Genomic DNA, 14,186 nt, shown 5'->3' on the forward strand with positions numbered 1-14,186 from the left:
AATGTTGCCAACTATAAAAAAAAACACAATTGTATAAGCGTAACAGCCATGAATGGTACACATTGCTGACTATCCCTCCCTTGTACATGGCCTGGCCGCCTATACCACCATTACTCCTCCATTCACCACATACTGAAATGTCACTATGGTGCCCAGGACACCGGGAATAAATATTGCTGTATTGTGAGAACAGGAGTTCAGACAAATCATCATTTAGAGGCAGGGAGACACTAAGGCCTGTACTCCCGGGCTCCCTCATTGCACACAGCTGGGGAGGGGGAGAAGGCCAGGCCGTGCCGATCTCGCCGCTCTGATCCCGGACGAAGCGCGAACTCTAGCCCGGGGCTGCGCGGCCTGTGGGGTGACCGCTGTGCAGTCTCATGGGCGGGGGGGCAGCTGTGGGGAGGAGCAGGGCCTTTACTTACCGTCGGTGACGGCTCCCATGTCGGCGGGTAGTGAGGTCAGACTCCCACAATGCAGCAGCCCGGGACAAGTATGGAGGCCGCACACACCGGGCCGCGCTCTCTATAGGCTCCCCCGAGCCCAGGTGAGTGTGACACCGCCGGGGGGGGGCAGTACACACCGCCCCGAGAAATGCTGATAGGGGCTCACTACCAATTGGGGGCCCAGCGGGGGGGATGTGCGGCCTGCGATGCATGCTGGGACTTGTAGTGCTGGAAGGCCGCAGGCTGTTTAGTCAGCCGGGGTCATCTGAGTACATGGATTACGTAGGCTAGTGAATGTATCTGTCCAATGCTGGCACTTGTAGTTCTTCCTATGCTGGAGGGGTGCATTGTGCCCATACATACTCTGCACTATACATATTTATATATCATGCTGGTACTAGTAGTTCCTTCACTGCTGGAGGGTGCCCACCTTGAGTCATGTCCATACATACTCTGCACTCTAATGCTGGAACCAGTAGTTCTTCCTATGCTGGAGGGGTGCAGGGTGCCCACCATGAGTCATGTGCATACATACTCTGCACTACCCACATCTGTCTTGCTGGTACTAGTAGTTCCTCCTCTGCTGAGGGGTGCAGGCTGCCCGCCATGAGGCATGTCCATACATATTCTGCACTATCCATTCCATATCTATATATCATGCTGGTACTAGTAGTTCCTCCACTACTGGAGGGATGCAGGGTGCCCGCCATGAGTCATGTCCATACTCTGATCTATCTATCTATCTATCTATCTATCTATCTATCTATCTATCTATCTATCTAGTTCTTCCTATGCTGGAGGTGCAGAGTGTCAATGAATACTCTGCACTACCCACATCTGTCTATATATTATGCTGGTACTAGTAGTTCCTCCACTGCTGAGGGACTGCAGGGTGACCACCATGGGTCTTGTCATACATACGCTGCACTACCAACATCTAACTTCATCATGCTGTTACTAGTACAGTTGAAACTCGAATAATTAGAATATCGTGCAAAAGTAATTGCCGTAAGTGCTGCAAAAGGGGCCCAAACCAAGTACTGAGTACATATGCATGCTTGTACTTTTCAGAGGTCCGATATTGTTCTATGTACAATCCTTGTTTTATTGATTGCATGTAATAATCTACGTTTTTGAGGTAGTGGATTTGGGGTTCTTGGGGTTTTCATGAGCTGTAAGCCATAATCATCACAATTATGACAAATCACGGCTTGAATTATCTTGCTTTGCATGTAATGAGTCTATCTCATATATTAGTTTCACCTTTTAAGTTGCATTAGTGAAATAAATGAACTTTGCACGATATTCTAATTATTCGAGTTTCACCTGTAGTTCCTCCACTGTTGGGAGGGGTGCAGGGTGTCCAGTATGAGTCATGTCCATACATACTCTGCACTACCCACATCTATCTATATATCATGCTGGTACTAGTAGTTCCTCCACCACTGAGGAAGTGCAGGGTGCCCACTATAAGTCATGTCCATACATACTCTGCTCTATCTATCTATCTATCCATCATGCTGGTACTAGTAGTTCCTCACCACTGAGGGAGTACAAGGTGTCTACCATGGGTCATGTCCATAAATACTCTGCAATACCCATATTTATATATTATGCTGGTACTAGTAGTTCCTCAACTGTTGAGGGGTGCAGGGTGCCCACCATGGGTCTTGTCATACATACTCTGCACTACCCAACATCTAACTTTATATATCATGCTGGTACTAGTAGTTCCTCCACTGCTGGAGGGGTGCAGGATGCCCACCATGAGCCATGCCCATTCATCCACTGCACTAACCACATCTATCTATATATATCATGCTGGTATTAGTAGTTCCTCCACCGCTGAGGAGTGCAGCACACCCCCCCCCCATGGGTTATGTCATCTAGCAAACAACTGAAACAGGAAATGTTTTTTTTGTGGGTCGCCCTCATCAATAAGTTACAAGTTGTAGAGAACAAAATTGAAAACTAAAACTTATTTACACATTTTTTGAAAAATCCATGTATTTAAAACCAAAAAGCATGTCTTTCATGGCATCTGACATGTTCCTTATAGGCCAACATTACAAGATTCGTCAGTCACGAGCAATGCAACAATCTGAATCTGGTTTAACAACAAGCTGGTAAGAGAGGACATGTTCTGCTGGCCGATATACTGTCTCAACGCATTTCGCCACTGTCGGCTTCTTCAGGAGAGGGACCTTCACCAAGAGTAACTACGTCATGAGACACTGCAAGGGTTAAGTGCTTGTTTTGGTCTAGGGAGGAATGAAAACAAAGTTATACTCTCCTGATCCTCTGAGCCGGCTTGCTCTTAGACCGGTCCCTGGGGCCTCTCTCCCCCTCTGCTGCAGCGGTCTAAGGTCCTTGAGTCATCACATTTTATACACAGTGTATAGGGTGTGAGGACGCCAATGGGCATACCATTGCAGCAGTGGATGAGGAGACAGGCTGGAGGGAGCGCTGTGACAGCCGGCAGGCTCGGAGCATATGGTGAGTATAACGTTTTTTAATTTTCCCCTCTAGACCAAAAGGAGCACTTAACCCTTGCATTGGTAGCCCCACTGCAAGGGTTAAGATTCATTTTCCCGGGAGTTCTGCTTTAGACCTCATTCACACTGCTAAGAACTGGCCCGTACAGATCCGTGCAGCACGCACGACCGTATCGGGCAGCTCCCGGGAAGGACAGGTGCTGCGTGTGATTGTACGCAGCAGCCTGTTCTCTATGGAACGATGTGGCCCTACGCTCACCCGAGCTGCACAACCGTGCTGACAGGATGGATCCGGACACTCGCACGTATGTGCAGCTTGGGTGAGCGTACGGCCGCGTCCTCCCATAGAGAAGGACAGGCTGCTGCGTACAATCACACGCAGCATCTGTCTTTCCCGGGAGCGGCCCGATACGGCCGTGCACGCCACACGGATCTGTGCAGGCCGGCTCTTAGCAGTGTGAATGAGGCCTTATAGTGATTGGCAATAGTTTTTAATGTAACTGTATTTTTTAATAAACATGGAGTTTTAATTTTGTATATTGTGTCATGTGTAATTATTGTGTTGTTTATGTTCCATTCTGCAGTCACACTACAGAAGAAAGATCCAGAAAACTAACAATCTAAACGGAAGCTATTAACACATCAGCAACTACATCCTCCAGTTGGAGGAATGCATCCTTGAAAGGTACGTGGTGGTCAGAGCGCTGCATTCCTTCCTATACCCAAGTTGTTGTTTTTTGGTTTGTTTTTTTATAATTGAACATTTACCATTACGTATAGTGTATACCAGGGGTGGCAACTCCGCCCCTCCAGCTGTTGTGGAACCACAAGTCCCATGAGCCATTACATGATTGACAGTTACAGACATGACTCCCAGAGGGAGAGGCATGTTGGGATTTGTCGATAAAGCACAGCTGGAGGGTGGGAGTTGCCCACCTCTAGTCTATGGGCAGCCAGATCTAAGTGGACGTGCGTCAGTTTACATCTGATCACCCCAAAATCCATCCAGGTCGGAGTTCCGTTTTGACAGACCTGATCATGGCACACGTGTCTGCATACATCTGACCCCCCACAGACCTAACGTGGGTCCGGTAAGTTCAGTTCTTTCTTCCATCACAAGATGAAGGAAATAAAACTGGACGGACACGGATGTCATAACGGTGACATTGGATCCGTACTGCTCCGATCAGCCGGGGACCTGTACACGGATCCTCTACTGATCGGAAATGACAGCGCCCGTCTGAAAGGGGCCTTGTTTTCTGTCTCTAACATTGGTCGCCAGTACAAGTAGACGGGTAATTCTCCCCAGGGGAAATCCTGCATGGGATGATTTTTTTGCAATGTGACAGCATTTTTCAGTAATAAAGATTCTTGTTCCTAAACACAGTAACCCCTATACACCAATCAGAATCCGTCTTGCACTGGTCGGCTTCTGATTGGTTGATATGGATTACCTTACTATAGCCAATACTGTTATATTTTATTATTATTATTTATAGGATTTTAAAACCCCTGTCACTTTTTTGCCATCTGTCACATTGGGCAGTTTTACTTAACTTCCTGTCCTGTAGCCACAACAGGAATTGTGAGAAAATCTCCCAAAGTGCCAGAAATAGACTATTGTCACTAGAACAAGTGTCCCCATTGGAATATTTTCCTCTCTATTTGTATGCTGGGGGCAGCTCACCATTTTGAATTTTCTCTTGCTTTCAGTCCCAGCTTTAGTGGTCACCAGGACAAATAAAGAGAGCAAATCTACGGGACACACACACACACAGCAATAAAAACTTGAGAGGTGCCAACCTCTTACCGCTCTTAAAAAATCTGAAACAAAAAAAGTTTTGGTTTTACATATGCTTTAAAAATCAACTAAAGTAGTATTGAAGCCCAAATCTTTTTTTTATTTTTGGAATAGAGTAGGGCTATAACCCCTGTCAGCTTTTTTATGCCATCTGTTTCCCATTGGGAAATATTCCTTCACTTCCTGTCCAATAGTGGCAGGAAATCCCTCCTAAAGCTGGCCATACACCTATCGATTATCTGCAGATTTTCTATGGTCAGATGGAAAAAGTGCAACAGATTCCTCCATCTACGCTAAACTGTGTGGATGGGGGAATCTCCCACTGGGCCAAGATTCAGTATCTTGCTAGTCGGCCCCGCTAGCTCTCAAAATACCTGATGAATCTGATTGGATGCAGGCATTGTTCAGGTGTTTTGACAGCCAGCGGGGCCGACTAGCAAGATAATGAAGCTTGGCCCAGCGGGAGATTCCTCCATACACACAGTTTAGTGTAGATGGAGGAATCTGTTGCACTTTTTCCATCTGACCATAGAAAATCTGCAGACAATCTATAGGTGTATGACCAGCTTTATAGAGGGAATTGTACATGGAAATAATTTTATCCGGTTCCTCGGCTCGACAAAACTTGATTTTTCAACTGACTTTTTTGTTGAAAATGCAGATCTGAAATTTTTCAGAGAAATGGTGTCTGTGTTCAATCAGATGTGGGCAATGTCCGGGTATCCAGCAGCTCCCAGAGCAGCGGCTGCTAAATCCAATATCTATCAGTGGCATGTTCGTCCATCTGTTCTGTGTAGCTTGGATGGGGGAATCTGTTAGGTTTTTTTGTCCAGCCTGGCCATACACTAGTAAAATAATCTACTTGTGCAGGGGTAGACAAACTTCGGCCCTCCAGCTGTGGTGAAACTACAAATCCCATCATGTATCTGCCTCTGAGAGTCATGCCCATGGCTATCAGAGTCTTACAATGGCTAATGGGATTTGTAGTTGCACAACAGCTAGAGGACTAGAGTTTGCCTGCCCCTATACTAGTGTATGGCCAGCTTACGTCATACAAAATACCTAATAAAAAAAGGAAAAAATAGAAACAATATAAAATATAAAGAGAAAATACACAAAGTAAAAATAAACTGTATCAGCATAAACTCAGGAATTGGCCAATTAAAAACAAGTTGAAACAAGATAGAAAATATTATGTTTGGGAGAGATACAAAATAACAAGCCAAATTTACAGGTGATGTGACATCATAACCTGTAGCTTTATCTCACAATTGCCACTCAATATAAGTGCTACATTATATCAGACCTAGCCTCAGACACATTTTACATTTCACTGAGGTTGAGACTGTTCATACACTGATCTAGCTGGCCATACACTGAGCGGGCTGAACGAAAAACATAGACCCCATTCCTCCATCAACACTAACAGCGTGTCAATCAAAGAATCCCACTGTGTACGGCACCTGTCAGAATACCCAACTAGAGCGGGCGGCTCATTGAAGATTTTCCGACTGGCTCCTTCGATCAGCTGATCTAGGGATGCCGATTGAAACAGTGCCGAAAGTACCACACACTGTGTGAATTTCGGACAGTGTAGCACCTTAAGTCTGCTCTGGTTTGCATGCTAAGTAATATAGAAGGTATTTAATGTGTTTGAAAGAGGTTATAGCACACTTGACGATGCTGTTATCTCTCCTTTTCTCCTGAAGGTAAGCACTATTTTGTTCAGGCACAGTCAATAACTACATACATGATTAACATGTTGGCCTATAGGTAACACAATCATGTGAAAGCTCAACATGCATAATAGCCTTAAAGCAAACAGGTTAATTAACATTAACCTCTTGCCGTCCGCCCGTAGTAAAAAAACGGACGGACGGCACTGCAGCATCTGCGGCAATTTTTTTCTGCTCGCGCGCGCCCCCTAGCGGGCACGCACGGGCAGAAAAGACCCGCTCAATGCACACACCCGTTACCGGGTGTTTCACATATAGGCGATTGGCGGGTCCATAGCCCGCCGATCGCCTATATGTGCTCGTTCGCGGCACACAGGAATTGTGAGAAAATCTCCCAAAGTGCCAGAAATAGACTATTGTCACTAGAACAAGTGTCCCCATTGGAATATTTTCCTCTCTATTTGTATGCTGGGGGCAGCTCACCATTTTGAATTTTCTCTTGCTTTCAGTCCCAGCTTTAGTGGTCACCAGGACAAATAAAGAGAGCAAATCTACGGGACACACACACACAGCAATAAAAACTTGAGAGGTGCCAACCTCTTACCGCTCTTAAAAAATCTGAAACAAAAAAAGTTTTGGTTTTACATATGCTTTAAAAATCAACTAAAGTAGTATTGAAGCCCAAATCTTTTTTTTATTTTTGGAATAGAGTAGGGCTATAACCCCTGTCAGCTTTTTTATGCCATCTGTTTCCCATTGGGAAATATTCCTTCACTTCCTGTCCAATAGTGGCAGGAAATCCCTCCTAAAGCTGGCCATACACCTATCGATTATCTGCAGATTTTCTATGGTCAGATGGAAAAAGTGCAACAGATTCCTCCATCTACGCTAAACTGTGTGGATGGGGGAATCTCCCACTGGGCCAAGATTCAGTATCTTGCTAGTCGGCCCCGCTAGCTCTCAAAATACCTGATGAATCTGATTGGATGCAGGCATTGTTCAGGTGTTTTGACAGCCAGCGGGGCCGACTAGCAAGATAATGAAGCTTGGCCCAGCGGGAGATTCCTCCATACACACAGTTTAGTGTAGATGGAGGAATCTGTTGCACTTTTTCCATCTGACCATAGAAAATCTGCAGACAATCTATAGGTGTATGACCAGCTTTATAGAGGGAATTGTACATGGAAATAATTTTATCCGGTTCCTCGGCTCGACAAAACTTGATTTTTCAACTGACTTTTTTGTTGAAAATGCAGATCTGAAATTTTTCAGAGAAATGGTGTCTGTGTTCAATCAGATGTGGGCAATGTCCGGGTATCCAGCAGCTCCCAGAGCAGCGGCTGCTAAATCCAATATCTATCAGTGGCATGTTCGTCCATCTGTTCTGTGTAGCTTGGATGGGGGAATCTGTTCGATTTTTTTTTTTTTTTTCCCATTCAGCCTGAGTATGGCCAGCCTTAGGGATTAGAACTCTGTATTGAAGAAGGCTGTTGGTCTAAAACAGGGGTAGGCAACCTTGGCACCCTGGCTGTTGTGGAACTATAAGTCTCATGAGGCATTGCAAGACTCTGACATCCACAGGCATGACTCCCAGAGGCAGAATCATGATGGAATTTGTTGTGACATCCACAGACATGAAGTAATAAGTACTATCCTTGTCGCACTCCTTACCGATATGTCCCTTGTAGTGGGGGGTGCTCGCAGTGACTGCGGATGGCGCCGCGAATGTCAGCAAAATTGTAGAAATGTCACCAGCACACCAATCCTTTTAAGATAGCAAAAGCTTAATTTATTGAAGTTTTTTGTCATATGACCAAACAAGCGCTTTCGGGACCGCACAGGGTCCCTTCATCCGGCTTTAGCATTGACAAAAGACACAGACATGACTCCCAGACGCAGCATTATTGGATGTGTTGGTCCCACAGCTGGAGTGCCTAGGTTGCCTTCCCTTGGTCTAAAAAGAACCTAATCTGATATCCTAACCCTCATGGTTCCTCATTATGAAAATAATAACTTCCTGCTGTCAACCAGTGAGGGTGGGTGAGATGGGAGACATTCTCCGTAAAGCAGAACTATACTCTCCAATCCAGGGATGTGACGTCCACATCACTGACGTGTCGTCCAACCTTCCAGATTTGGGATCTTTGGCCATTTTTATTAGCCGTACCAGGAGAACGTAACTCCCGCTCATGCGCAGGATTGAATTCATACCTGAAGATGCCAACGTTATACACTTAGCGATACATACACAGATCAGTATACATCCAAACGGGCAGCTAAGAATCCATAAATAGGGAAGGGACTCGGTATGATCTCTTCGCAATAATTATTATTATATTATACAGGATTTACATAGCGCCAACAGCATATTATAATATGAAGGAAGACAGTACAGTTACAATGCACCGCAGGACAAGATGGTTAGGAGGGCCCAAAGCAAATTTGGAAAAATGGAATTACCCCCACCAGTCTGCTGATTTACCCCCACCAGTCTGCTGATTTACCCCAACCCCTCCACCAGCTGGTCGTACCTGTCTACAATCGACCCTTCCCCTTCCACGGCTATCGGTGTAATATCCAGACTCTGTACTTGGATTTGCAGCCTTCTGCATGTATTTCAAATTATGCTCGCAAATGGCGAGCACTCATTGGTCACCTGACCACGCTGACCAATGGGAAGCAACTCTGACTGCAATGACCAAAGGGCAGCACTTCTTATTGGACAGCGCAATCATTTGCGAGCAAAACTTGAAATACATGCGGCAGGACTGCAATCCCATGTACGGATATTACACAGGTAGCCATGGAGGGGAAGGAGTGATCGTTGACAGGTAAGAGCAGTGGGGGGGAAGAGAAACAGGGCAGATTGGAGGTGGTAATACCATTTTTCCCAAATTCGCCTGGGAAAGTGGAATTACCCTTTAAATCCTCACCAGGTACATCTTTCATCCGCCTCGCCCTCCTGCTTGCATCGGGAGTGCAGTTCGGCAAAATTTTGCTTCTGTTCGCGAACTCCAAATCGGGTGACGACCGCGGCCATCTTTCCCACTCTGACACGTGTTCGTGGCTTCCTCTAGTCGAGTTGTGTGCTTTTTAGTACTGTACAGTATTATTCAATGCAGCATGGCTCCAAAGAAAGTGCAGAGCAAGCATGGTGGTACAAAGAAAGTGCAGAGCAGTCATGAATTTACATATGGTTCAGAACGGATTAACCTCATTTACATTGAACCTTATGGGGAAATTTGATTCTGCTCGCGACCATATTCGTAGGGGTCAGATCGGAATAACCTTATTTACATTGAACCTTATGGGGAAATTTGATTCGGTTCGCAAACAATACGTTTTGCAACCAGAATTGTGGAACAAATTAAGTTTGTGAACCACTGTATTTGGACGAGTACTTGCCCAAATACAAATCAATACCGATACTAGTATTGGTATCGGTGCATCCCTATCAAAAACCTTCCAATCACTCAGCAGCCTTGGCTGCTCCTGAGGAAGTCAAATTGATGAAATGCATAGAGGTGGAGTCTAGTGACATCATGGCACTACCTGCAAATCGGCACATTTTGCTGGTACAGGCGCTTAAACTAGGGCTGGTTATAGCACAAGCATACATGAGTGATTGTATTGTTTTAACAAATAAAAGGTAAAAAGAATGTATACCATGCAAGTTTATTTTTCTTATATATAAATTCAAATTTTTCCTTTTTTTTATTTCAAGTTAAGGTTTTCAAAGATATACAGATTCAGCTACCATATTTGCCGGCGTATAAGCCGAGTTTTTAGTCTTATACGCAAGCTATACAATACCTCTGGATGTGTATTCACTGGTAACCAATCCGAGCAGGCTTTGTATTCATTAATAGAATACATCGCTCGCCGTGATTGGCTCAGCGTGGTATACTGTATTTAGCCGAAGCTACCGTACATACGGTATTACCGCATATCCACCGGCCTGACAGATTAGTCTCCCTGGCGGTCTGATCATTTTATATTTTTTTTCCTTTTTTGTTCTTTTTTTTAACTTTTAAAATTCCCGCCGGTTCCGCCCCATTGTTTTGGGCTATACTCGTCGTATAAGACGAGTATAGCCCAAAACCTATGTTTTAACTGAAAAATTAGGGGGTCGTCTTATACGCCGGCAAATACGGTAGTTACATTTAGCTCTGGAAAGGATTGTATGTCCGTGGACATTCCTCCCCGACCTCTCCGGACATCCAATGGCTGATCCTTTTGTTCTGTGGAAAATCGATTTGACTATTTTGGATTTTCCTGACTGGTTTTCTTGAACATTGAGATCACCTTTCCGCTCTCCAACTTACCTTCTCCATAGACATAAATATGCGTTCCTGGGTCATCCAACCGTGCGGTGTCTGAAGAGACGTTTATCGGTCAGAAAGATTTTTCGTCTCTCTACTCGTTCCCGGACATTTGAAGTCTTTAGGGAACCCCATATCACACTTTAGTTATTGAGTGTCCGACATGTTTTTGCGATAGCGGTCCATAAAATGAGTGCAATAGTATTTGCAGTACCATTGCACACTTATTTTGTGCTTTTTTTTTTTTTTATTATTCAAAACGTCTTTATTGAAACGTATAAATATGGAACATGAAAAACATGGTCACAGTACGACCAGTATACAGAAAACATTACTGAGATGAGCATAGCAAATCCAGTAAAGCATAAGTATAGCTTAAAGGGACATTAAAGGCAAAAAAAAATTTTCCTCACCCCAACGTTAATGAAAGCACTTACCTTAAATGATGTCTCTCAATCTTTCCTGTAGTTTTCATCTGTCTCTCCAGCGCTGCGGCGAATCTCAGATCCAGCGCTGACTCCTCTGAGCTTGCTGGCACTTCCTGTCCCACGGTGTCTGCATGCGTCCATATACTTACCTTGTGTCTCTCCTCGCGTCCTGGCTGAAAATGTGAACTGCGAATGCGCCCGCCCCAAGATGCTTTGCGGCCACCCATGCAGTTTCACATTTTTGGACGGGAGCGCGCGGGGAAGGCACAGGTAAGTTTAGACCGCTATTAAATCGGTCTAAACTTAAAAACACTGGAGGGTTTAGAAACCCTTTAACAATGCTATAGCATGTGTAATAATGCGAATGTCAACACTGCATACATCCGTCACGCTGTACATGTGTATCAGGTCAAGAGTTTCCTGACCGAAAGAGCATGTGCATCACCGTCCAAAATGACAATGTGGTTGAAAGGAGTCGTCATTGATTTTGTGCTTTTGAACTAACACAAAGCTTTTCAGGGCAATACATGACAAAGCTCTTTTGTTGTGTATATGTTGCTGTTTAGCAGAGTTGTTTCACCTGTTAATTAGTCAGAAAACAGAACCTTTAGGAATGTAGTGAGGGTCTTGTGTGCCAAGCAGAGGATGTGTATTATACAGGATTCCCATCTTGTTCCCACTCAGAGAATGCATCGAGGGGTCATGTGTACTATACTTGTACTGTGGTGACCATTACTCGACAAGCAGCCTCTTCAGTCATAGGGGAGAAGGGAGAGGGAACCATCGGGGATTTCCTTCATTGGTAAGTAGGGGAGGAATGGTAAAGCTACATTTCGAACACGCATTCAGCTTGTTCATCCTCTGCAGCTGTGCAATGCCCCATGTGGATAAAGAGAGGGGATGGGGGAACCATATGGGTACGGGTAGCTGGGCAAGCTGGAGGGGGGTCCTCCTGTCCACATCTAGGACTCTATAAAGAGATCAAACACCAGTAAAGATGATTGACTGTTTAGACAATGTGGCTGTGTCCATTAGTGCTGGGAACATGACATAGGCTGCGCCTTGTAAGCTTCATGCAAAATTCTTTAAGCCTTTAAAGCATCCTTCAGTCCCACTCCGGAAGCGTTGAGCACACAGAGTGGTGTCTGGTCATTAAATCAAGCTGATAGCAGACTTCAGCTGGTCTTTTGGTGAGCTACAAGCAACGATGCTTTGTTAACAGAGACAAGCACACTCCCAACCAGAGCCATAGCTAGCTCCTTTTGCGCCTGGGGCAAAATTGTGGCCCCCAACAGTCGTGTTATGTCACCTGTCGTTGAGCACACACGGCGTCATCTGACGTAATGCTCGCCGCCTCCAGGATGGCGGCACGCATGTGCAGAATGTGCTGGTGGCTAAATCCATAATAGCATAAAAATGTGTTTCGTTTGACGTCCGAAACAAATTTTTAGTCTTTGCACATGTCTAATATGTGTGCATGAGTGTGTGTGTGTACGTGTGTGTGTTTTTTTTACTGTTGGGGGGGGCGTCTTTGGGGAAATATTGGGGCTCTAAACAGACCCCTGACGTTTCCCTTTTGAAATAGCAAAAGAGATTGAGGACACAAATTATTCTGTCCATACAGGTGGGGGAGAGCAGCGGGGATCCAAGGAGAAGCTGGATCCTGTGCCGCCCCACTTCTCCATGCCGAGCCGCCGCTGTGTTGGCCGCGCGGCGCCCCTGTGGCCAATGGCGCCCTGTGCTCGCCATGGCAACAGGGACGAGGGGGCCCTGGCTACGCTCCCTCTCAGCTGCGCCTGAGGCAAGTGCCTCACTCGCCCCCTGGTAGCTACAGCCCTGCTCCCAACATTCCATATTGGAGGTTGGATTTCTTTTGTTCAGTCTGCATGTTGAACAAACAAAAGCTATGTGTGTATGGCCAGCTTATCATGCCTACAGGAAAGGCGAGCAGTGTGCTGCCACAATTTCATTGGCCAATCAACACGCTCCGTTTTGCTCCGTGACCAAGCTGTGTTGCTTATCTGCACTAGAGAAAAGTGAGGTCAGCCAGCAGGCTGGTTTGTCCAGCAGGGATATCGGGATCACAAAATTGGTTGAACAGAAAAAAAACTAAATCCTTTGGTAGGCTCATGTGTGTTTAACCATTTTCCTGGAGTTCAGCTTTAAGTGGATTAAAAAGCGAACCTCCCGTGGCTTTTTTAATTCGCAGGCCTGCGTCGGTTAACTATATATTTGCCTTTTCCAGCTGCTCTGCACTCGATCCGTTGCGTACGTGAGCTCAGGAATCGTGTCACGTTGTCACAGATCAGGCAGTAGTCATATAATTGTTCTGTTTTTTGCTTCGGGATGCGGGCAGAGTAGACCATTGTGTTGAAATGATGTTGCCTGGCAACCGCGGCTTTGCATAAAAAAAAAAATAGATTAATTCAGTTTGGATATGTACTATGGTACTTTGCGGCTCTGAGCGTCCGTAAGAGGCGAGAGAGCCCTAGTTACAAATGTGCGCTCGGCTCGTTCACCTTATCATAGGAAAAGACTAGGGAAGGGATTGCTGGGAATTAGAAGTTAATAAATAAATGCTTGTCAGTCAAGTGTGTCGCACACAAAATCGTATTCCTAAAAAGCATTGTGTGCATGCAGACATTCATCTGCAACAGCGCGTATAACAAGCAATGCATTTCACCAGGGATTTAAAGAGGACCAGTCACGGGGAAACTTGCGGGAAAATCTTAACATTCTTATATTTCTGCAGAGTTACCTGTAAGATGTTTTATATTTGCCTCCCTATTTAGCTGTATCGATTTTTATTGCTGCCTCTGTCCACTGCCTGATGTCATCCACTGCACACTCAGTAGCCGGGTGACAACGTAAGGTCAGCTGACATGGCCAGCAGTAGTGATGAGCCTGGGCTTGGTACGAAACCTCTTCACCCAAGCCTGTTCAAAACTGTGACCAACATCAACAGACCCCCCCAGGTGCAGCAGGTGCATTCCTCGCCCTGCAGCCATATGTCACTCA

The 14,186-nt window shown here is 45.4% G+C and overlaps 2 protein-coding genes across 2 annotated transcripts in view; one reads left to right on the plus strand and one right to left on the minus strand.

Moving 5' to 3' along the window:
• Window positions 1-633, minus strand: part of THOC7 (THO complex 7) — an 11,854-nt gene extending 11,221 nt beyond the window's left edge. Inside the window, exon 1 of the mRNA XM_018554597.1 lies at window positions 426-633. Coding sequence (XP_018410099.1) covers window positions 426-444 — 19 coding nt within the window. The 5' untranslated portion in view covers window positions 445-633. The remainder of the gene's footprint in view (window positions 1-425) is intronic.
• A 2,894-nt stretch (window positions 634-3,527) lies between these two features.
• Window positions 3,528-14,186, plus strand: part of ATXN7 (ataxin 7) — a 90,592-nt gene continuing 79,933 nt past the window's right edge. Inside the window, exon 1 of the mRNA XM_018554713.1 lies at window positions 3,528-3,626. The gene's annotated coding sequence lies outside the window, so the exon portion shown is untranslated. The remainder of the gene's footprint in view (window positions 3,627-14,186) is intronic.

Source organism: Nanorana parkeri, unplaced genomic scaffold (genome assembly GCF_000935625.1).
Source record: "Nanorana parkeri isolate BGI_ZX_2015 unplaced genomic scaffold, ASM93562v1 scaffold9, whole genome shotgun sequence".
Taxonomy (NCBI): Eukaryota; Metazoa; Chordata; class Amphibia; order Anura; family Dicroglossidae; genus Nanorana; species Nanorana parkeri.